The sequence below is a fragment of the Phodopus roborovskii genome, unplaced genomic scaffold, assembly GCF_943737965.1.
Source record: "Phodopus roborovskii unplaced genomic scaffold, PHOROB, whole genome shotgun sequence".
Lineage (NCBI taxonomy): Eukaryota > Metazoa > Chordata > Mammalia > Rodentia > Cricetidae > Phodopus > Phodopus roborovskii.
The window spans coordinates 13,729,605-13,753,685 of NW_026126407.1; the positions used below are offsets into that span (position 1 = coordinate 13,729,605).

Genomic DNA, 24,081 nt, shown 5'->3' on the forward strand with positions numbered 1-24,081 from the left:
AACCAGAAAATGTCGAGAGGCAAAAGAAAATAAAACCAAAGGAAGGACCGTGTGGTGACAGAAGTTCTTGCTCTTCCCTCCCATCTGTTCTGCTTTGTCCCCCAAAGTTTCATCCTCTGGAAGCACAGCCCACCCCCGGGGATTGATACCGAAAGGGGGTGGGACCTTTAAGAGGTCGGGTGTAGTAGATCATAGGTCTTTGGGAGGCACCATATCGCTCTCCTGGGACTGGATTGGGTATCTTGGGATTGGATTGGTTGCTCTAAAGAGCTCAGCTTTCTTAGCTAGTTCTTCTTGCTTCTTTCATTGTGTGATAATTCTATGTCTCTGACTCTCTATCACTGTCTATCCTCTCTCTCTCTCTCTCTCTTTCTCTCTCTCTCTCTCTCTCTCTCTCCACTTCACTTGCAACTCCTGTTGCCTCCTGTTTGGGCTGCCCCAGCCTCAGAACCACTGCCCCAGCTGTTAGCAGACTCCCAATTCCTAGCCTGTGAAGATGGGAGCGTTCTCTTCTATCCTATAGCCAGCAGCATCAAAATAGGCTGAGCCATTCTCATTGTCCACCTCCAACAGATGACCAAATCATTAGCAGAAATCACAGTGGTCCGGACATAAAGAGACCATGTTCCAAGATGAGTTCAATGTGAGTGTGTGCTTCCTGTGGCTTTGGTTTTCTTATCTATAAAATCGAGATGGTCATAGCCCTTAAGATGAGGCGTTTAGGATCCAGGAGAAAATTTTTCACAATAGAGTCCAAAGCAAACACGAGGGACTTCTAAAGGCATTTGAATGTTTAGCTCAGCTTGCAAAAGCAACAACCACATAAACAGAAGACCTCCTGACACAGAACACAGATGTTATTTTTACCATTGTTACCTTCAAATTCATTTGGTCTCTTGTGAGGAAGACTTTCAGATCTTTTCAAATCTACACCTGACATCTGTCCGCTTCCTCAGCCAAATCTGACTTGGAATTGGTGGGAGAAAAACACTATATGTGGGCTGAGAGCGTGGCTCTGGGGCAGTGCATCCACCCAGTACTTGTAAGGTCCTAGGTTCAGTTCCCCTCGGTGCCCAAAACAAATTGAAAAACTCCTAACAAAACAGTACTGGAGATGCTGATAAAGTGAAGAAATGTCCCACGCAAAACACATGACCAGTGCAACAGACACAGGATACTGAATCCACCATCCAGGCTCTGCACACAGAGACGATCGCTTGGGAGTTATCATCTCCTGTCACTGTTAATGGCCAATCCATACTAAAGATGTCTCATTCTGTTATAGCAAAGGGCCGGGCTAGAGTTTAACACTTTTCTTCTTGAAGGTCAACGACCTTAAAATACATCCTAGATTTTCTGTCTCCAGCCCTATAGGGTAACTTTGAAGGACACTTTAAGGACTGTTTGCCTGGCTGGGTAAACAAATACATCTTTGTGATTCCTGGTCAAGTTTCCTCTGCAAAAGGAGTGAGATTAGCAAGCCTGACCAACACTTAGTGTTGGGGGAGGAACAGAGAGGCACTTACAAGCTCCACCTGCCCCTGCCAACGCTCCTTTATCACTAAACTTATAATATTCCAAAATGCTTTTGTTGCTTGCTGTTTTTAGACTTTTCTCGAGTAGTTAAGCCTGTCCCCCCAAAAAAATCCCACAAGCAAATGTACTAAGCACTCTCTTCCATTCAAAAGAGATGTAAGAAGGTCAGAAGTATATGCAAAAGCTAAACACTTGATTTCAAAGTAGAAAAGAAGGAGGTTCTAGAGCCTTGGAAGTTGGGGGGCGGGTGGCAAGCAATGTTAAGAGGACTCAGGGTGCAGCTGCATAGAAGGGGTGCTTTTTAATGGACCAGAGCACAGTAGAACAGCTATGGTCGACAACAACTAATTGAATATTTCAAAACAGCTGACAGAGAGACTTTTTTTTAACATTGCCAACACAAAGAAATGATATTCAGCTGAGGTGATGGATAGGCCAATCACTCTGATATGATCGTTAACATTATGCCCCATAAATATGGACGATTATGTGTCAATTACAGAGATGGCTCAGGAGGGCACTAATCAAGCCTGACAACTTGAGTCCTGCCCCTGGGTTTCTCATAGTGGAAAAGCAAAACACACTCTTGCAAATTGTCTTCTGTCTAACACCCTGTTATGTGCACATACACACGCACAGATTCACATAAAAAGAATTAAATGTAATTTTTTAAAAAGAAGTTAAGGTATTAAATAGGAGGCTAGAGAGATGCCTCAGTGGTTAACAGCACATACTGCTTTTGCAGAGCATCCAAATCCAATTCCCAGAACTCACATGGGGCAGCTCACAACCACTTGTAACTCTAGCCCGGAGGATCCAGCATCCTCTTCTGGCCTTTGAAGGCACTTTGCACTCATTTATACACAAAATCCCTGCCCTACCCTTGCACACATATCCATATAATAAAAACAACAATAACAAAATCTTTTTAATGCATTAATAATAACCATAATCAAAGAAGGTGTTGAAAAGTAAGGAAGCTAGTTGAAAGCTGCTTTCTCCATTGGTCACAGGCCCAGCATCACATGCTAACAGCTGCCCACAGAAAGGAACTTCAAGGGCAAGGGACTGCCCTGTCCTTGCAGATGGTCTGGGGACAAAAGGAGGTTTCTTCAGGGAGTTAGTGCCATTTTAACAACAGGCCAACTGTGCCTCATTAGGGAATAAAGGTGGGTGCCACTGCCTGCCAGCTGTGGCTGCCATCCAGCTGGCTTGACTTTGTGGTCACTTCTTGTGGGCAGCAGCAGCCCACAGGCACCAAAAGAAAACGGAAGTAGCCAGTCTCACCATGGAGACGCGTTCTAGCTACTCTCCAGTGCCAACTGCTTGTGCTCACAGTTGTTCTGTTCAAAGATGCCTGACTCCTCTAATTGGTTCGGAAACATTAGCCTGCAGGGAGATGAACGCTAACGGGCAATTTCCAGAGTCAGCTAGTGTGTGATCTTACCAACCCACTTGCCTGTGCTTTTAGATCTACTGCTCGAGATGCATAAGAACCAGATGGGTGGTCACTACCAAGACTTTGGAAATGCTGGATTCACCACCACACCACAGCAACACGTAAGAGGCACACAGAATGTGATGTGTGTTCCAGGGGACATGTTTGAAGCTGTAGCAGCCTTGCTATGAGATCTTAAGCAACCTGCTTCATCTCTGTTGGGAGGCCTTGATTTCTTCATCTCTCAAATGTGGAAGTTGGACCAGATGGTCTGTGAGGGCTTATTTTGAGTAGCTATCATCTAATGCTCAATGATTCTAAATGCTAGCATATCTGTTTTAAGGATGTGCCATTTGTGTAGAAGGAAAAAAGTCATATTCATGTACAGACATGTGATTCAGAGACAGGGACCTCTTCTTGAACACTGTCCATGCCCATTCTCTTAGGATTGCATCTGTCACCACACTGAGTTCTGTCCCAAGAAGCCTATGTCTATCCCTCCCCTGTGAAAGCCACACTCAAGGATCCAGTTCTATCTGCTCTACAGGTTTGTCCCCTGGTATCCTGGACTTCTGTCTCTGTAGCAATCAATGAGACACCCAGAGTTTGTCAGCACACACCCTAGGTGGGCTCTGGTAGAACTACCCTGGCCCTAGGTACATCCAGTTCATCATATGACACCCAGATACATATAGTCCATTTCAACTTAGGTAAATCCAACAATAGTCCTGGGCATTACATGCCCCACATTGCCACAGGCTTGCCTTGAGCTCTTCCTATTCTTGGCATACACATTGGTGCCCATCTTCTCTGCTAATCTTCCCTTCCCCCTCATCCAGACCCAGCAGGATCTCCCTATCATCAATCCTGGGCATCCTTCACTTGGTTATAACATGATGGTCTAGCCTGTAACTCTCCAAGGATGCCATCTGTACTGGCAACACAAGTGCCTTTGGGAGGTAGCTAGACATGCACAATTTCAGTTTGCCCTAGCACTGGATCTGGGAGTCAAAGGCTCCCTGGACCATCCAGATACTTGCTTATCATTACAAAGGCCCCTTATGCATAGTCTTGGAAGGTCAAGGATCCCAGTTAGAGGACACTTTGGATAGCAAGTACCATCGCCATCTCCTGTTGCAGTTCAGGCTTCTGGGAAAGAACACTAAAATCAGAGGTGCTTAGTGGCCCAGCAAGGAAGTGGCTCAGGAAGATTCCATGCAGAGAATGAACAGGCTTGCCATGTGAACTGGACCTCACACACAGCCACAGAGAGCCTCATAATGTCTACGCTAAGGGGTGGATCACAGGAAAGGTGACCTTTAGCATCTAGGTTCAAAGGTCAGCAGAACAAGGCTTTCTATCCCCATATCTCAGAAAAACTCCCACCACCAAACTGAAAGGGGGCACCAGCGGAGCTGGAAGCTGAGTTAGGCATCACTGCTGCCTAACTACCATCTGGGGAGCTGAGACACCCAAAGGCGTCCCCTCCCCCTTAACCTTCCTGTAACACAGAGATTTATAGTACTTCCCTGGATCTTGCACCTTAGAACTTTCCTGGTGAATCTGGAGCATGGGGGAGATGCCAGATGGGCAGGAAGGAGCCATGCTTTATATTTAGAAAAAGTTACAAGAAGAACATTATCGAAAAGTATAAATAAATCCACACTGGCTCTCTTTTCCACTAGTGCCTTCAACTACCTGTCCCAGGTAAGCCTCCCCTCTACAAACACTCCTTCTTCCCTCTTTCCACACAGCTCCCCACCTCCATCTCCACCCCTGCTCCACCCCCGAACCTATCAATTACTTGGCCCATACTTTCTCTTTCTGCTTGTGTCTGGGGCACATGCACAGTGCCTCCTGGCACACGGTCCACAGACATTCCAGACTCAGCAAGTAGAACCCAAGTCCTACAGGGGTTTCAGACCACACTGCCTCTGCACCCTTGAAGGCATTTTCACTATACGCAGAAAGGGCAGGTCAAGCACACTTCTGCAGAAGTGGTTCTTACCATGGGTGGGTAGCTGGTCCTGAAGGGGAGCCACTCTGGAAGATGCCCCAGGGCTGTCCTGAAGGCCGGGCTCAGGAGCTGGCTCTCGGCAGCTTGTTCTGCGTGGTACCCTCCGGGGACTGTGAGGCTGAAGCAAGCAGCTGCCCCGGGGCCAGAGCTCTGAGCACCCTGGGGGATGTCCCTGTGGCTTTTCTCATCACTGTCATCACTATTCTTTCACAAAGAACCCACTACATTGCACAGTTCCTCCCAAATCTGCTCCAGCGCCTATTGGGAAATCAACAACTCATGCAGGCCTTTCCAGATATAATTTCTAGAGGGATTTTTTTTTTCTTTTCCCCTCCTGTCTCAGCTTTAAAAAAAAAATTGGCTGAGGTCACAGCATACAATGGCCAAGCCTGTGTCACTGACCAGATGGCTCCCACCCCTAGGCCTAATAACAAGGGCACCTTTGTCTAGTGAATTTTAGACAGGACTCCCTGGGCCTGCCTTATCCCTGCTGGGACAAGTGTCAGCCAACTTCTTCCCAAATCTAAGTCAAGGCTCTGGCCCTGGCCCTGGCTCCAGCTGTGTCAGCCCAAGGCCTGATAAAAGCCAGCATGAAAAGAATGGAGAATTTCTAGAAAGGACCATTGTGTGAAACTTTCCTCTGACCTTGGCCTACAATGCACACTCCCCACTACTAAGGCTGTAGGTGAAGACTGGGCTGGACTTAGGAACAACACTGTATCCACCACCTAAATGGGTTTAGAAACTTTCTGGAAGCTGGGGAGTCAGCTCTGTGGGTTGAAAGCTTATAGAGCTAGCATGAGAACCTGATTTTGAATGCCCAGAACTCAAGAAAGCCGGGTATACACCGTAGATATGTCTATATCCACAGACGTTGTGGGCAAGATAGAAGACAGACAGCAGAATCCCTGGAACCTCCTGGGCCAGGTAGCTCGAGATATGGAATGACAAACAAGAGATGCCATTTCAATGAGGGGAGAGACAGGACTCATACTTGAGCTTGTTCTCTGACCTCTGCAGGCACACAGATGCCTTCGTTCATGCATCTATGCACATACACACATATAAACACATGTACACAAATACAGGGATAGAAATAAGTAAATAGAAGCCTTCTGGAGCCATCAAAGATTTGGCGCTTAAATCATGTATTTCTGTGTTCACTTTATATTACAAACTGGGATTTTAGCAATTGTGTTTTCTGGGCTGGGGATCAAATTCAGGGCCTTCTGCATGCTAGTCAAGCATGCTACCATGAGGCTACATCCCCTGAACTAAACAAGCCAGACTGTCACCCTTGAATGAAATTAGACTAGGGTCTCGCTGCTGCTGTTCCACTACTCTGAGTTCTCAGGCAAGGCATCTTAAGTTTCAATTCTTTTTCAGGTGTTAAGTAGAGACACTCAAGTATCTTTCTAAGTGGCTGTGGGGACCAAGGAGGGAATAAAACAAGCATGCAGGGCAGTGAGGATACTGTGTACACTCAGTAAGAGCCGCTGTTGTGATGTTACTGTCACCAGTGGCTGGAAGGGAGTGTGTAGCTGTCCTGGGCACAAGAAAAAGTCTATATTTGACAATGAAAGCCAAGTGAAAAATGCACAGGTCATTTTTCCAGAGATATAAAAATGGCCTGTAAGGATACAGAAAGATGTTTAACATCAGGAGAATATTAGAGAAATGCAAAATCAAAACCACATCGAATTATCACCTTGCATCCCTTGGGATTGGTCATTTTTTTTTTGTTTTGTTTTGTTTTGAAAACCCTCATGTATTTTTTATGGGGATGTAAAATGTTAGTGCTCTTAAGGAAAACAGCATGGCTACTTCCCTAAAAATTTAAACAGAATCATCCTAAAATCCAGTGACCTACTTCTGGCTATATACCCCAATGAGATGAAAGCAAGGATTTCATTCTTAATCATAACAAAAGTAGTCGAAGTGTCCACTGATAGATAAATGAACAAACAAAAAGTGTAAGGTCTGGGGAGATGGTTTAGTGGGCAAACCACCTGTTGTACAAGCATAAGGGCCTGAGTTTGGTTTCCCAGCACTCGGTCACATGTGTCTGTAACCTTACACTGTGGGTATGGAGGCATGAGGCAAGTGGATCCCTGAAGCCTGTTGGTTAGCCAGAGTAGCCAATCAGAGAGCTCTCAGTGTAAGAGACCCTGCCTGAAAATATACAGTGGAGAGCAGATAAGAAAATACTTAACATCAGCCTCTGGCCTACACACACACACACACACACACACACACACACACACACACACACACACACACACACACACAAAACACACACAGAGAGAGAGAGAGAAAGAGAGAGAGAGAGAGAGAGAGTTGTGCAACAATAACAAATACAATGGAGTATTAGTTTGACTTTAACAAGGAAAGGAATCTTGACATATGCTACAACATAGGTGAGCTTTAACATTATGCTAATTAAATTGAACTCATCAGGATGGCTAAGTTCTATATGACTCTATTTAGATGAATCTTAGGGCAGCCAAACCCAGAGACAGAAAGAAGGATGGTGGCTGCCAGAGACAGGAGGATGAAGAGTTGCCTGGTGTACAGTTTTAATTGGATAAGATGAAGAGGTTTGGAAGGTGGGTGGTGGTAATGGCTACATAGCAGCATGAATGCCTTTAATACCACCCAACTCTACTCGTGGCAATGTGAGATTTTATGTTATGTACATTTACCAAAAATTAAAAAAGAAGGTTTGTGATAGGCACAGGCAGTTTAACTTCTTGGACCCTGGGTCACTACAACACAAGATACACAAGTACAGAATCTCGAGAGGGGAAGTTACATCCACAGGGAAGCCAACCCAGTCCCTTGGTGAGGGGAGCTAGGAAGCCCAACTAGAAAACAAGCTGAGTATCTATGGCAGGGCTCACTATAGCCCATCTTCTGTGGGGTCTCAGGGAAACTGAGGCAATGCAGTTGGCATCCCAGTCAATGAATGGCTTTCCTGTTAAGATCTATATCATAGACAGAGCGAGTGACAATGACCTTTGCTTTAAGCACAAGTTTTTGGCTTTCCATGTCAGTGTTCTGATGGTGTCTCTTTCACACCTGGTGGTAGGGATTACTCCTCTCAAGGCTGTGGCTCTGAGCAGCCCCGGGCTGCCTGCTCTACACATAAATGCTCTGTCCTCTGTAATGGTGGGGCTCCCATCTGCTGAAGTCATGACCACTGATCTTTTACTCAGCACAAGTGTACCTGGCTCAGGTACCCTTGAAGGGATCATGTATCTCATGTGAATGAATCTTTTTTTTTTAATAATTTATTTATTTTTATTTTATGTGCATTGGTGTTTTGCCTGCATGCACGTCTGTGTGAGGGTGTCAGATCTTGGAGTTACAGGCAGTTATGAGTTGTCATGTCGGTGCTTGGAATTGAACCCAGGTCCTCTGGAAGAACATCCAGTGCTCTTGAGCCATATCTCCAGCCCCATGACTGAATAACTTAAGAGATCAAGGGGAGGATTCTATTGTTATCTTCGATGACTAGAGAATAAAACTGCAGCTCTTGGGGGTGGGGCATAAAGGAAGAGTGGAAAAAATATAATTGTGCAGTGCTGTAGACCCTGTGGCCAAGAAGGAATGAGAAGCAGAGCTGAGGAGGGAGTGAGGCCACAGCAGCCATGAGATCATCAGAGCGAGGAAACAGATCTCTGGGCACAGCGGGACATGCCTGTAACCCTGACACATGCATGCTAAGGCAGGAGGATTGTTTCCAGGCCAGCATGAGCTATCTAACAAGCATGTCTCAACAACAATAATCAATAATGATAATGATAACAACAACAACAACAATAATAATAATGTCAGCCTGAAGACCCAACAATAACAACAGCAACAATAATGCCAGCCTGAAGACCCAAGTTCAGATTCTGGGCCACAATCCCAGGCAGAAAGAGAGAACAGATTCCAAAGGTTGTCTCTTGATTTCTACAAGTGCCATGGTGTATATCTCTGTCTTTATAAAACAAACAAACAAAAAAGATCAATAAATGTAATTTTAAAACTTAAACAAAACTAAAGAAACCAGTGACAACAGCAAAAAGACCTGCAGCTGTGTGTCTGATGGTTCAAATCAGCCACTAAGAGGACAGCCTTCTTGGGAGGCAGGCCCCCATGGGCAGCCAGCTGTTCATTCACCACACCACACCATCTCTGAGAAGTATGGAAGAAAGGCTGGTGGGGAGCTCAAGCCCTCAGCTTTGTGACATAAATGCACACATAGGACCAAGGTGCTTCCCTGCTCTTGGAAATGGGCTCTCCCTCCCACTATTGCTAAAAGCAAAACTGCATTTGAATATGGATTGACAACACTTTTTCTAGTTCTTCAAGCTTCATGGGATCACAACAGCCACGAAAGCTGTCATAGCCCCCGGCTTCTTAATCTTCACAGGGAGGGCATAGTATTAAGGCTCACCAACTCATAGTTGTCATCAGTACCATCTTGGCTTCGTGTTACACGGAGAAGCAGGTACATCCACAAGCAAAAGCACACCACTGGCCACACGGAGTAATGGCTGCCCCTGCAAATCTACTATGGCCACTGTCTCATGGCCAGATACCTCTCTGGGACACTGTAAGCCAGGAACCATGCTCTGACCTGGGCTAAGCAGAACACATGATTCCTGAAGACTTTCTTCTTCAGGACTGCCCTAAGCTAATCTCTCAGATGTGACAGACTCGGGAATGACACGGTTATCCATAACAGGGTAATAGATTCTGAGTTTCATTTGGGAAGTCACTTGAGTTTTATTAATGGTCCTCTTTCTTAAGGGTTGGCTGTGAGAAATAAACTAATGAGTTAGTTCTCCATTTGGCATCTGTAATCAGGTAGATGTCTACACCAAGGCCTTACGTACAAAGGAGAGGTAGCAGGGAGCTCGTGATTGAAAAGCAGAAGACTGCTAATCATTTCCACAGAGCCAGATACGGCTGACCCACAAGATATTATTCTTTGTTTCAGTTGAGTTGAAAACCATCAACTAAATCAGGCCACTTTGCTGTAGGCCCTTGTCCTCTGCAGGATGAATCGGGTTGTGTTATAATGGTAACTAATAAGAAGAAACATCTGGCTGTGGTGATGACTCACGTTTCCTAAATGCTTCATAGTCATGAAGGGAGAAATTATTCACCCCCTGTGCAGTCTCCATGGTATAGGGTCTCAGGCATTCCCTCCCTCACATGTGGCCCCTAGGTTACACGATCAATCAACCAGCTAATAGTTACTAATTATCCTTTCCTGGTGCCACGGAAGATGTGAGTGCTATTACAGTAGTGCCCAACTCTTAAAATTTGGAAGATATAGATAAGTCACAAACAAGGGTGGGGGAGGGGAGAGAAAGCTTTCAAGACAGACTGTAGCCATGCCAAACGGCTAAGTCTGGAGACAATAAGTGCTTTCAGAATGCAGGGAGGGCAGGATCCCTGTGGGCTGGGAGGATGAAGGGAGGCTTCTGAGAAGATAAAGAATTTGCCCCACAGCGGGGATAAAAAGGAAGGGCTTAACCCAAGTGCCAGGGACATGATGTAAGAAGAACAAGGAGTCCAATGGGATGAGGGTAGTTGGAGAAAGTGAAGCGGGTTCCAAGGAGAACGGGAAAAGCCAGAACCGGAACCCAGGGATCCAAGCTGGGATGGGAACCAGTTTAAGGGTGAGGTGTAGAGTTTGTTGGCCCTAGATCCAAGTGCAAAGTGTATTGCAAGAACTTGAAGGCTGTCGTGTTCCAGTGGAGCAGTGGAGGTCAGACTGGCCCTTGACACTTGGTGTTGGTGGCATGTGGAGAGAGAGTGGCCAAATCTGATAAGCAGATTCAGGGTTCATAAGGAAAGATGGGGGAGCTGAACCTGAGACAGAAGAACAAATCCTCTCGTGACCCATGCTCTCTGAATTTAAGTCCTCCTCCCCTGTCCCCTCTATTGGTGGACACTGTCCCCCAAGCCCTTCTCCAAGACTTTTAGAGGCAAGAACCAGGTCCCCATCCCATCTTCCTCTCTCCTCACCCAAAGCCCAGTGCTCTGGACTACACAGGGGACTTACTGTACTTCAGTTCTAACAGTGTCTCACACATAAAACAAAGAAGGCATTCCAGCATGCCACAATTTATCCTTCTTGTCTAAGAACACACTCCCTGGTACCCAGAGGGTGTGATCCCTGCTTATCTTGAAAAGGAGGACGGACTAGGGACTGATCTGAGGCCCAGGAGGAGCTGGCAAGTCCTGAGCTCGAAGAGAAGACACTAAGATGAGCTGCCATTGTACAGAGAGAGAGAACACAGCTACAGGGAGTGGCAGGCTCCAGGTCTAAGGATGTGTGCAGGGCAGGGGTGGAGGGACAGACAGCCAAGCTCCTGCATGCAGCATATAGAAGGTTCCATGCATCCACACCACAAGATTCCCAATATTGAGTGAACCTATCAGAAATGATGTTCAGTTTTAAAAACCCTCTGATAGCTGAAGAGATGGCTCAGTAGACAAAGGAAAATGCTACCAAACAAGACTGACTGCCTGAGTTAGGTCCCCATGATTCTAAAGGGTTTCCCACTCAGTGTCTCCCAGGTTCAGTCATTCTTAGTCTGCTGTTATAAACTGTCACAGCCATAGCAACACTGTTTTTTTTTTTTTTTTTTTTTTTTTTTTTTTTAAAGCAGTGCTGGGCATGGAATCTAAGGCCATGTACATGTTAAATAAGCACTCCACTACTGAGCCATAACCCTGGCCTACTCAAAATTTTTGAACTAACAGCCAACTTAAATTAAGCCTGGGTTTAAGTAACAACATCTAAGAAGTCACAGGTATGATTTGGTGGTTTTTCTTTTTTCTATCATACATGAAAATGAACACAGCTTAAAGGCTGTCATCTCAATGTGCTCTAAAATTACCTGTGGATCCTTCATTTTAAGCTCAGTGCACATTAGGAAACACACAGGTTGTGTAGAAAAAGCAGCCTGACACATCCAGAAAATGGTCTCGGGCTGCTTTTGTAATCTTAGAAAACCAAACCTGGATTCCCTGACTCATTATGGGGAAGTAAAAGGCAGTGAAGGGAAAGGCAAATGAGCCCCATAATAAGGGTGCTGGAAGCTGCTCTGGGGACACCAGTCAACTTGCCACTGACTCACTACTGAGTTAGTAAAAGAAAGAAAAGAAAGAAGGAAACACTTACTCAATTTTGGAAGAGACAAAGACAATTAGGAAAACCGCACAGGGACTACAATTTCAGCAGAAGAATGGAGAAAGATGTCTTCCAGAGCAAGAGATAGGCTGTGGGAAACAGCATGCGCCTTCGCCACCGGCTTCCAGTAGAGATGCATCCTTTCCCTTCACCAGTCCCTACTCTGGCTTGAGGGACAGGACTGGCAGTGGTCTGATCCTTCTTTGGGCATACATGTATCAAGGCCTTACCCTTCCCTCTATGCCCACCATTGAAGACAGGGAGATGGGGGCGGCTCTGGCAGGTTGCTCACCAGCTCTGAAAGCTACTGTGAAATTGAAATTGGGAACTGAACTGGGAGAGACAGAGAGAGAGAGAGAGAGAGAGAGAGAGAGAGAGAGAGAGAGAGAGAGAAACCATGGATTAGTCCCTAGAAAAGCAGACAACCTTCCCGCAAGTGAAAAATGCAGAGGTCAATAGGAATCCCCATGGAGGGTACATGGCGCAAGTGTGCTATCGGCTAGCCCAGGGCTATAAGAATGAGGGGAAAGGAGGAGGCTGGGATGGTGGGAGAGGTGACTCCCATGAGGAAATGCCTCACTGAAAGGAAGAACACATCTCAGAAAATAATTTAGAAGAAACTTGGGAAACTGACGGAAGTCGTGACCTCTGAGAGAGGAACAGAAAGTTGGAATGGAAAAACACAGCTGAGATCAAAGGATGGAAGTGCATGAGTTGCGGCTTGCAATGGGAACCTGCTCGCTCAGATCCATGTTGGTGGAGCAATGGGAAAGTATTGATATCAAAATACGAAATTTGGAACTGGGCGGGGTGGCACATGTCTACAGGGACTCAGGGGGTAGAGGCAAGAGGATTAAAAGCCCAGAGTCATCTTCAGCTACATTGTGAGTTCAGAAGCTCTGTTGTCTCAAAAAATGCAAGGAACAAACAAAAGAATTAAAGGGACTAGGAGTGTGGCTCAATCGGTAGTGCACCTGCCTAGCCAGCGCGGCGAGTTATAACTCCAGTACCACTTAAATGTTCTATGGTGGCACACACCTGTAATCCCAGTGCCCAGGAGGTACAGACAAAAGAATCATGAATCAAGGTCGTCCTTAAACATATTAAAAGTTATATTATATTGCGACATAAATATATGCATGTGTTGTTCTGTTTAACAAGCTGCAGATGCGACCCTCTTTCTCAAAATTCTGTAATCACAGATGTACCCAAGCACGCTGTGCTAACGTCTCACATATGACAGAAACAGGAAGGCTTGTCTTGGGCATGCAAGGGAAGACACCACCCACTTAGCCTACAGGCACTGAGAGACAAATCTACCTCAGGAAAGTGCCAATGGGGAAGTCTCCACTCAAGTGTGAGTCATTTCTTGCCCTGTGTAGATAGCCAGCTGTACCGTGTGGCAGACTTTCCACCTCAGGGATAAAGCCTGACCTTCGACTCTCCATCCTCTCTCAAGAGATCCATCTCAGACCCAGATTGTGGCAGTGGGAGGCAGTGCTTCAATGATCACTTGAGTCCATCTTGCCATTTTACAGATGGGGAAGTTGAGGGCTGGAGACAAGGAATGAGCACAAAGCCTCCTAGCTCTGCAGCTGCCCTAACTTGATGTAAACATTCCAATACAACCATTGAGGCTACAGAATGAACTGTAGTCAGACAGTGCAGCAGCAGCCAAAGCCTGGCTTAGGACTTTAGCATTCCTTGGGGAGAGATGACACTGACAGCTACTTCCCATTTATTTGTGGCCGATGCGCCCTGTGGAGGAAGAGGCCCAGGGAGGAAACATCTGTGAACACAGAGTGATGTCATGAACCCACTTGATTTTCCCTTTGGCAAATCATCTTCTTTCTGTCTTCCCTGCCTACCCCTAAAATGCAATGCTCCAGCCAAACAAGAAGGCCTGGAAGATTCCAGGCTTCTGGAAAGAACATCCTACAGAGATTTCCAGCACGAGATGTTCGTGACTGCACTGGGATGGGGACAGGAGTACCAGGCAAGCAGAAATCCCCACAGACCACTCACAGGGCCTCAGACATCTGCCTGTCCCAAACCCAAACTCAGCTTCAGGTCTCCAGCCAGTGCCAGAAAGAGCACATGCTAGGTTCAAATCACATTCAAGTGGTCACAATGGGTTGGAAAACCACTTCTCTATGTAAAACAGGTAGACCCTGCTGCAGTGAGTCTGGGGCTAGCCTGGACTACAGTGAGTCTATCTTACAGTCAGAGGGTAGAAAAGCTGGTAGAAATGAATTTGCTTTGGATTGCTTTCCATCAGCTGAGGGCATAGATGTTCACTCCCTGAGGCCACCTGAGCCTTCCCAACAGGCTGCTTGGAACTCCCCAGAACAGCACTATCTAACCTCCCTGACACTGACCCAGGCTGACCAAAGGAGCAGGAGGGAGAACACGGGAGTGACAAGTGCAGGATTCAGAGGACCATTGCCACCTGAGAGTCTCGTAGTCATAGGACTATCCAGAAAGCTGAGATGGCTTGATTTTTCTTTTGCAAATCCTCATCTGAACATTTCCCTATGGCTAAGACTCAAAGCTCTACACAGACAAGAGAGCCGGAAGACACAGAGACTTCCAGCACAAGGTGTGCTCCACTGTTTCTGGACCTCCAACAAGAGTTACAGACCATTGTGCAAGGCCCTGCCACCCTTCTTGAGATGAGCCATGCAGCCTTTGCTTTTTAACTCTAGGCACTTACCTCAAAAGAATTTGATAGGGAGACACAGGGACCCATGCCCCCCCCCCCCATTTCCTGCCCATTGGATACCTTCAGTCAGTTCCAACTGCCTGTGTTTTGCCATGAGATCTGATGTGTTTGTTGTCTTAGGTGCTGCACAATGTTGGGGGCCAGGAAGCTGATACACTAGCTTATTTGATTCCTACAAGAAACCTTGGGGGAATTCTTATTTTCAATTCATAGCATGGTTTGAACCTGATGTTTCTGCCTCTAAGCCTAGTACTGATTCCTTCTCACCCTAGGCTGCCCCTGAGTCCATGTACTTAAACCTCTGCTGCCTCCCAAGGTAAATACTCCAGTTTGTAGAGGAAGCCAGGCAGCCAGCCCTCTCATTATCCATTTGACCCAGGGAAGGTGATGCTGATTGTGAGTAAGGAGGCTGGTTAACTGGGGAGGAATGTAGTAGCCACAGGGGGAAGTGGATTGTTAAATAGGTAAGTAGCACAATCACAGCATATGCATTTCTACAACCTAGAGCTCCTACCAGCATCCAGGGTGAAATGTTTCCCAGGAGGAGGCCACTGAGTGCTGAGTTGCTGCCACAGTTATGTTTGGGCTCTGACAGAGCTGGGAGCTCTAGCAGGCAGCTCCTACTCATTGGCCAAGGCAAGAGACCAAGGCAGCTCCCACTAGGCTCCCACACTAACCCTCTAATCATGGGAGCCTCCTCCCCTCTATGTTGAATTCTGGGAGCCTAGAAAGGGACTATCTCCTGGGAGGTGTACGCCATCGTGCTTAACTTCTCCACCCATTGCTTCTTTGGTTTGAGTGGCTTGGGATAAGTACTCATCTGTTACTTCCTAGTACAAGGAGAGTATTCTATTCAAATCTGTCTCAGGACACAGATGTACGTAATGCATGAGCCAGAGATGGAGCTCAGTTGACAGGATGTCTGCCTAGCATACATGAAGACCTAGTTTCAATTTCCAGAACTCATAAACTGGCCATGGGGATACATGTCTACAGTCCCAGCATGCAGGAGGTAAAGGCAGAAGGACCAAGGAGTTCAGGTGGATCCTTGGTTAACAGTGAGTTTGAGGCCAGCCTGGATTACATGAAACACTGTGTGTATGTGTGGGGTCAGGAGTCAAGTAGGGTTCTTTCCAGACTCTGAGCAGCACTTGTCAGCATATCTGGCAATGTGAGCATCTCCTTTTCTGGAATGACCAATGCACCAAGCGCAAAAGTAGAGAGAAACAAAGACTGGAAGAGACTAGAGGGCGAAGACAGCACTGCCCATGTACCAGTCTGCTTCACAATGGGAGGGCTCTTACACACCTAACCCCCAACCCAGTACCCCAGAGCACAAAGACGTGAAATAGGCCAAGGAGACAAGGTGGCTTGGCTGGAGCCTGGGAAATGAAGTCTCAAGGGTCTTGGGTCAATTCTCCAAGTAATCCATTTGGGAAGGGCTCACCTAGACTGTCAATCAAAGCCCTTAGAGAGCAAGGCAGCTAGAAGTGATCAAGTCATTGTGAAAAGACATCTGAGTTACCAGCAGGAGATTTGAAATCAGCACGTGGCTGGCCCTTGCCTAGATGTTATAAAGAACCTGATGGTGGTGGCACATGCCTGCCTTTCATTCTAGCACTCTGGAGGCAGAGGCAGGAGAACAGTTAGGGCTACACATAGAGAAACCCTGTCTCAAATAAAACAAAACAAAAAACAAAACAAAACCAAAAAAAAAAAAAATGAAAAATACTGGTAGCATATTTTCATCTAAAGATCTCCAGCTCCTCTAATGCCTGGTTATTCTCCATAAGTTTGAGCAGCCCACCAAGTCCCTTAGAATGAGACTCAATTCCCTGGCTCTGTTGCTAGGGCCACATATGTCTGGCCCCAAGGGAAGGAAGCCAAGTGACTTTCTCTAAAGGTCAGCTGAAGGTACCAATCTTGCTTGCTTTTTAGGTTGGAATACATCCCTAAGAATTAGGGTCCTGCCTTCATAGGTAGGTGAGTGTTGCTATCTCAGGAGTGGTGTAAACAAAACCAGTCTGGCCCCTTCTTGCATGTCACTTTCTTAGACTATATTGCCTTTCTGCTTTCTACTATGGGATGACACCCCAAGAAGTCCCTCAACCAAATGTTGCCACTATGGTTTCCGGCTTCTCTAACTCTACAACTATCTATCAAATAAATGTCTAGTTTTTGTAAGTTACTGAGTCTGGGGTTTTGTATTAGAATGACACAAAACAGACTAGGACATCTATCAGCATTGCATCAATGAATCTACAGATGGAAGTGTTGGATAGTTGACGGTCATCCAAAAAGGGACTAAGGGGCTTGACAGGTGGCTCATTGGTCAAGAGCATAGACCGCTCTTACAGAGGGTTTGCACTCCATTCCTGGCACCCATGTTAAGCACCTCACAAAGATTTGTAACTCCAGCTCCTTGGGATCTGACACCCTCTTCTGGCCTCCAAGAGGGCAGTGGCACTAAAGGACACAACCCTAAATGCTGGTATTATGGGTATGCACCACCACACCTGGCAGGAATAGACTGCGGAGAATTTTTCACACACAGATCCCTACCCAAGTGAAATAATAATGACTGCTTACTGGCCTCAGGGATGGTGATCAGCAGAGGTGGGTGGGAACTGGGACACACTGGAGAGCCATCAGAGCCCCACTGGACAGCAGGCTGGGTGTAACCACAGCTTCTCATTTTTGTGAGAAAACTTGGAACCTGAATTTTGTCCTTGAAATGTGCTGACTATAAGATGTTGATAACCAACTAAAAAGAATTTAAATGAAACCATGTATGTGTGTGGGGGGGGTATGTGGATAAACATAAACAAAATTATGACAAAATCACAAATCTCACTGTCCTGCACTTGATTTTACCCATTGACCACCATCTGTGACTGCTGGTTTTCTCTGTTGGCTACCTGCATAGCCTGTCATTTGGTTTTAAAGAGATGAATGTCACTTCTCCAGGCTGCCAGGCAGATCTACCCAGCCTGCCCAGTTAGCTGGCCAGGGCATCTTACCACTGATCCTAGTGGGTGCAGCTGAATGCTGGCTTCTAGGCTATCTGTGTACACTTTCCAAGAACTGCACAACCTCCCTGCCCACCCCTAGAGCCCTGCTCCCCAGCCTGTACTATACTTTCCTCTATGGGAAGCACAGAAACATTTTCTTGGACAGAAGAGACCCTGGAAAATCTGTCCTCCTTGGCTCCTCACCCATCAGCTGAAGAGAATGTGCAGAGAGGCAGGTGTGTGAAGATGACCAAATAGGTTAAGGATTTGAGCCTGGCTTAGAAGCCTGGCTGAGGGCAGGTGTATGGAGAGATGACACAGTCGTCATAGCGACCTGAGAGAAGTATGTTGAGCAAAAGAAAGCCAGTAGCAGACATGGAGTCTGGTGGGAGGAGGGTGGGATTGGAGTCTCCCAGGAAGTATGAGGAATTCACTCCTGCAGGTCTCAGGGGCACAGTGCCCTGGGGCAGAGAGTGGCAGTGACAGAGGTCTCCTGGGCTTGGGCCACAGATGTTTTTGCCCTGTTAGTTGGAGCAGACTTGGGGGCCTGGGCACTACAGGTGTTATCTTCAGAGAGAAGGAAACAGCTCATCCCTGTGGCCAGACCAGCCCACTTCCCAACTGTCTATGATTCTACGTGGGCTTCTCCAAATGGTTCTGTACACTGACCCCACGGAAGCCTGCCCTTCTCCCTCCTGAGGAGCCGGAGCTTCACTGGAAATGGGAATCCACAGCCATTTTGGAGGGAGCCTGGGCTCATTTGATCACCACTCCACATGAGAGCAGCATCTCCCAAACTTTTGTTATATACACCGACCCTTGGTATGCTTAGGCACTGAGACATTTTGTTTCTCATGCTCAACACTGACTGCATGCAGTGTGTGGCTTGGGACTCAAGGTTCAAGATACAGTGATCTCCAGATGCAATCTCATTTTGCCGTGGAACCTTTTCCTTTAGAGCTAGGTGGGGTAGGTAGTGACTATGTCAGGCCTGTGACCAGCACTTGGAAGGAAGAAACAGAAGGATTGGTGATTCCAGTCTGGGCTTTTTTTTTTTAAGACACTGTCAGAAAGGAAGGGAGGGAATAGGAGAAGGGAGACAGAGACAGATTGATTGCAGGGTGCAGTAGCATGCACCTGTAGTTCTTCTAGCTATTCAGTAGGCTGAGGCAGGAAGATAGATAACTGAAGTCCGGGAGTTCAAGAGCATCCTGGGTAAAATAGTGGGACCAAACTTCACACAAACATTAGAAAGAACAGGGTCTACAGAGATATACCCTTAAAATATTGGCAGTATGTCTGATATTATAGGAGAGGACACCAAAATGTGATATTCTAAAAATATGGTTGTACTGTATGTTACACCACACTAAGAAATGAAATTCAAGGAGAACTCTGGCTTGGCCAATATCCTCCAATACTAGCTCACCCTTTCCCAACTATTGGAGAACAGAACTGCAGCCTGACACCTGTGGATACTTGTACTTGGCAAAGCATGCTGTCCTCAGACATGTCACATCCCCATTGTGTTCCAAATATGTCCTCTGTGGGATCATCTCAACCCCAACTCCCTGCAAGGCTCTGGGAAGATGTTCACCATCCTCTGAGAGTCCCGAGGGGAATGAAGTCTCAGGAAAACTAGCACAATTGTCCCATGGGTAGAAAGAGCTTGAGTCCATATAAATACAAGTTTTCTGCACTTGAACTTTATGCCTTTTCCCAGAGCTGTCTCCTGGATCTCATTATATAATCGCGTGTCCGTTACTTTTGTCCAACTCAAACACAGATTGTGTGTCCCTTTTGCAGCTCCTGTGACTGATGTGTGTCCTCAATCTGCTGCCCTGGCCTCACAGCAGAAAGTGTACAATGTCACACCCGACACTCCAAAGGTCCATATGGAACTCCTATTTTCCCGCTCCACTTGTTGTGTGACCTCCGCCAGAACATGTCACCTCTCTGTTATCTCAAATGGGAGAATGATACCAGTTGATTCCCAAAGACCTTTCCAGGCTTCCTCTGAGAACTCTGCCACATCAGTTAGAGCCTCTACAGAGACTGGTCACATGATGGAACAGAAGGAAAAATCAAAACCAAGTAAGAAAGATCAAATTGGAGCATTGAGGTAAGTCCACAAAATCCTCAAGCACCTCCTTCTCAGACACCTATTCTATCAAGTGGCTTCCTTTTCTTTTTGGGACCTTGGTCACCATACAACCCAGACTTCCTAAAGTCATGGGGACCATAGAAAGCAAAGAGTCACCAAAGTCCCTCCAAAGCTGTGTCCACCCCTAACCCAAAGGCTATTCAAGAGAGCCTTCCCTGTCTGTATGACTTGTCCAATCAACAGCCTGACCTGTCCCTCCTTGTCTCAGGCATCTGCGTAAAAGATAACCAAAGTGTCAGGGTCTGCACTCACCTTAGCCCTGCAGTTGGTCCTCATACAAATCTGACAGGCTGGTCATTTTCTGCCACAGTCCTCACATCCACTTCTTCCCCGTGGCATCAGCTAATTCACTGTGCAAAGCAGCATTTATATATAGAAAGTTGCAACCACGCAGGTTAGCATTAAAATAGAGCCTTGACGTTGCCGTGGCAACCAAACAAATGATATTCAAAATGAAAGAGAAGTATTCTGCAATCGGAAAAGCATGTCCACAGCCTTCCAGGACAGCTGGGCTCCTTCCCTTGAGCTGGGTGGGACGGTCTCCAGGGGAGGACTCTGTTCTTAGGAAACTCCTCCATTAAATTAAGTCACCCACTCTGGTTTCAGCTGAGGCCTCCCTGACTGCACAGGTTCCTTCCTAAAACCAGCTCCCTCGGCCAGGGGTTGGACCTAAGGCCAGGTAGCCAGGCCTGTGTGAATATCCTGCTCAGGTTTGTCAGACCGTAAATACTCATTCCATTAGGTTCCATGGGGAAGCAGCCTGTGTGTTATTACAAGAATGCCTCTAGAAACAAAGATGCCCTCTTGCCACTGCCTGACTTAGAGTCAAGAGGTCACCTTCCAGCTGAAAGACATTTGACAAGTTCACCTACTGGAACCTCCAGTTTACACTACTAAGTGTGTGTGGGTATGTGATACAGGGGAACAGTCTGGAAGCTTCTACCCCTAGGATGTTTATCTTTCCCCCTTGTTTAATATTCCTCTTGAATACAGCTGAGCCCCACAACCACCACCACCACACACACACCTCTGCCTAGCATAGAAGCTCCTGGTTCCTAGATTTAGCATGTGGTGCATGGGATAAACTCCCTGCATTTAAGCCACCCAACCACCGAGAATGAGCACAGTTTCCAGGTCTTGGACTGTCTCTGGGCCTTTTGGAAACTCATTCTGAACTTGTGTGAACTGGGAAGGCTTGAAAAGGAAGCCTGTCAGTTTCAAGTGCAGTGAGGTTGCGTGTTGCAGAGTACTGGGAACTCTCAAGCATGGCGGAGGGTGTGGGTACCCCCACCTTGAGGGCAAAGTGGCAGCTTCTCGACATGCTAAGCAGATACTTGCCATCAGACTCCCAAACCCACTCTCAGGGATTTACCGATGAGGAATGAAAACAAGTGTGCACACAAGGTCTGATTCACAAATCTTCAGCGCAGTGACTAGAGTTTGTCCCTTAAACATCACCCAAAGCCCAGAGTGTTGGGGGTTTGGTCTCCTAACTACTGGGAAGTGATAGACATTTTAAGAAGTAGAGACTCATGGGAGCTGTTCTGGTCACTGTCCTAGAAGGAGACAGTGAGACACACACAGCAGCCCAGTCCTTTCTGTTTTGAATCTCAGCTTTGAGGTGAGCTGCTTGTCTCCAACAATCCCTCCTCACCATGGTGCAATACCTCACCTCAGGCCTCAAGCTGACAGAACACAGACATCACATGCTAGGAAGCTGGGGTCAAAGGATACATAGTTTGCTATTATATTCATGGGACATTCTCAGACAAAGCCCGAGGATGGAGAAGGCGCCAGGGGTTTGGGTGGGGGAAGGTACGAAAGAAAAAGCCATGCAGAAAGAAAGAAAAAATGTTCCAAGACAGGATCTCACTATGTAGTCTTGGCTGGCTTGGAACTTGTTATGTAGACCAGGCTGGCCTGGAACACACAGGAGGAACGTTTTGGAAACAATTGAATTTCTGCAAACTGACTGTTGGGGTTGCTATATGTATCTATAAGCGTTAAAATTCATAGAACTGTATGCCAAAATGTCACTTCTACTATATAATAACTGGGAAAAATATAGTAACTTGGGACTAAAAGAATCAGAGTTGATGGCCAAGAGCATTCAGCTCAAACAAGGGGTCTTCATGCCTAAGCATGAAGGCAACCTCTGTTTATATTTGTCCCCAGTATTGTTTTCCATTCTGGACCAGCAGTGGCAGTTGTAATAGCATCTCCCCTGGCAATCTGTTAGAAAGGTGCAGGCTCTGGAGCCACCCAGACTTCCTAAAGCAGAGACTTCCAGGTGGAGCCTATGTCTATATAACCTTTGGGGCACATGGCTCAAGTGCATGCTGGCTGATGGGAACCACTGACCTTGGTACAACATCTGGAACCGACTAGACAAGCCCATCAAGTCTGCTTGCTCTACACACCTGCCTTGCTCTCTGTACCTTCCTTTTCTCAATCCAGCCCTGCGCCCACCTTTAGCTTCCTCCAGATATGGCCAGCTGCTGCCCAACACCAGAGAGCCAAGCCTATAGTTCTCATGTGACCACCATGAAGAAGCAGGGGATACAGGGATGTTTGCACTAAGTATGCCTATGACCTACGCTGAGACCCCCAAAGGGAGCCCTTGACTATTCAGATCTACTGCACATCTAGCAGGGCTCCCCCCAATCAGACCCAACCTCCGGGGTCCTTCACCAGGATCAGCACCAACTTCACCCAATTTCCTCCCTCCCTGAACTCCTGGAGAGGTCCCTGAAACTGAACGTGAGCCTTGTGGTTACCTCCTGAAGCCTGGAAGAGCACAGCTTCCCACCTTCCCCAGAACAAATTCAAAGGCGTTTTGCGTGGTTGTTGGCTCCAAAGCCACAGCAAGATGATGGCTACAAGGGAGAAATCAGAACCATATGGATTTCATATCCAACGAAATAAACAAAATTACAGCACAGGGTTGGGCCCAAGAAACCAGGGGCTATGTGCCTGGCTCAGAGCCCAGGCTTGGTGGCCTGAAGCACAGGCTGGGCTCTCTGGCCTCTCCCTTCCACCCGTGACTCCCACAAACAGTCCCAGGGGCACCTTGCCTGCTCTCTGGCTTTTCTTGTTGAGGTCTTGACTGACATTTCAGTGTTTTATTGAGACCTTTTTACATATATATTCACTTTTATAGTATAGCTAAAGACAATTTGGCTTCTTTTCTAGCTCCATCTAAAGATGTACAAGCCCAGACAGGAATGTCAAACTTGATGATAGAGTTGCAGTCCCAGAGGTGTGGGAATGGGGGTCAGCTTGGCATCCACCCTCTTTCCCATTTTACAGCGCTGGCTGAACTGTGTGTGGGGACACCATTTCTCCTCAATCTCCTCGTATCATACTTGGTGAACTCCTTCCTTTCTGTTTCTAGGAAAACAATACAGCACTCTGTGCGGCTAGCATTTCTGAATCAGGGCTGTTCTCCCCCTCCCCCAACACCCACCCCTGTTGCCATTTGGCACTGTTTGGAGACATTTATTAATTGCCTCAGTGAGGCTGGCTGGGTGAGCTCCCATGGCTGCTGGAGCAGTCTCGATGTGCCCTGGGATAGCACTCTTCTAGTCTCCGACTACTGTGAAGGTCATAGGTCAAGGTCATAGACTGCATTCTTCCTGTCTTGTCTTTCTCTGCTTCTGAACGCTGCCCAGTGCCCAGTCCTTGGCCAGGGCCTTCCCTCTACCTTCAAAGCCACCCATGTCAGAATACACCTGTGATAGATGATGGAATATTTTCTTCAAATCTTGCTAAATGTTAATGGACTAAATAGTGTTAACTGTGATTCTTATTTGATAACTGTTATGTGATATATTTTGCTATGTTAAGGTTAAAACCCTTCTTTTTATTTAGACAGAAAAGAGGAGATGATGGGAGATGTCATTCTATATATGTTTCTCATACTGGTTAATAATAAAGCACTGTTGGCCAATAGGAAAGAAAGATAGAAGGGACTAGAAGACAAGGAGGAAATAGGA

The 24,081-nt window shown here is 46.7% G+C and overlaps 1 protein-coding gene across 4 annotated transcripts in view; it reads right to left on the reverse strand.

The window, feature by feature from the left end:
• Positions 1 to 24,081, reverse strand: part of Gas7 (growth arrest specific 7) — a 224,066-nt gene that overhangs the window by 90,685 nt on the left and 109,300 nt on the right. The window contains exon 1 of one of the 4 annotated variants that reach the window (XM_051180356.1): positions 20,339 to 20,578. The exons of 2 other annotated variants lie outside the window; for them this stretch is intronic. In XM_051180356.1, the coding sequence (XP_051036313.1) occupies positions 20,339 to 20,362 (24 nt within the window). In that variant the 5' untranslated portion in view covers positions 20,363 to 20,578. Of the gene's footprint in view, positions 1 to 4,982; positions 5,007 to 20,338; positions 20,579 to 24,081 lie in introns of those variants that run through there. One more of the 4 variants, XM_051180357.1, reaches the window with a different exon arrangement.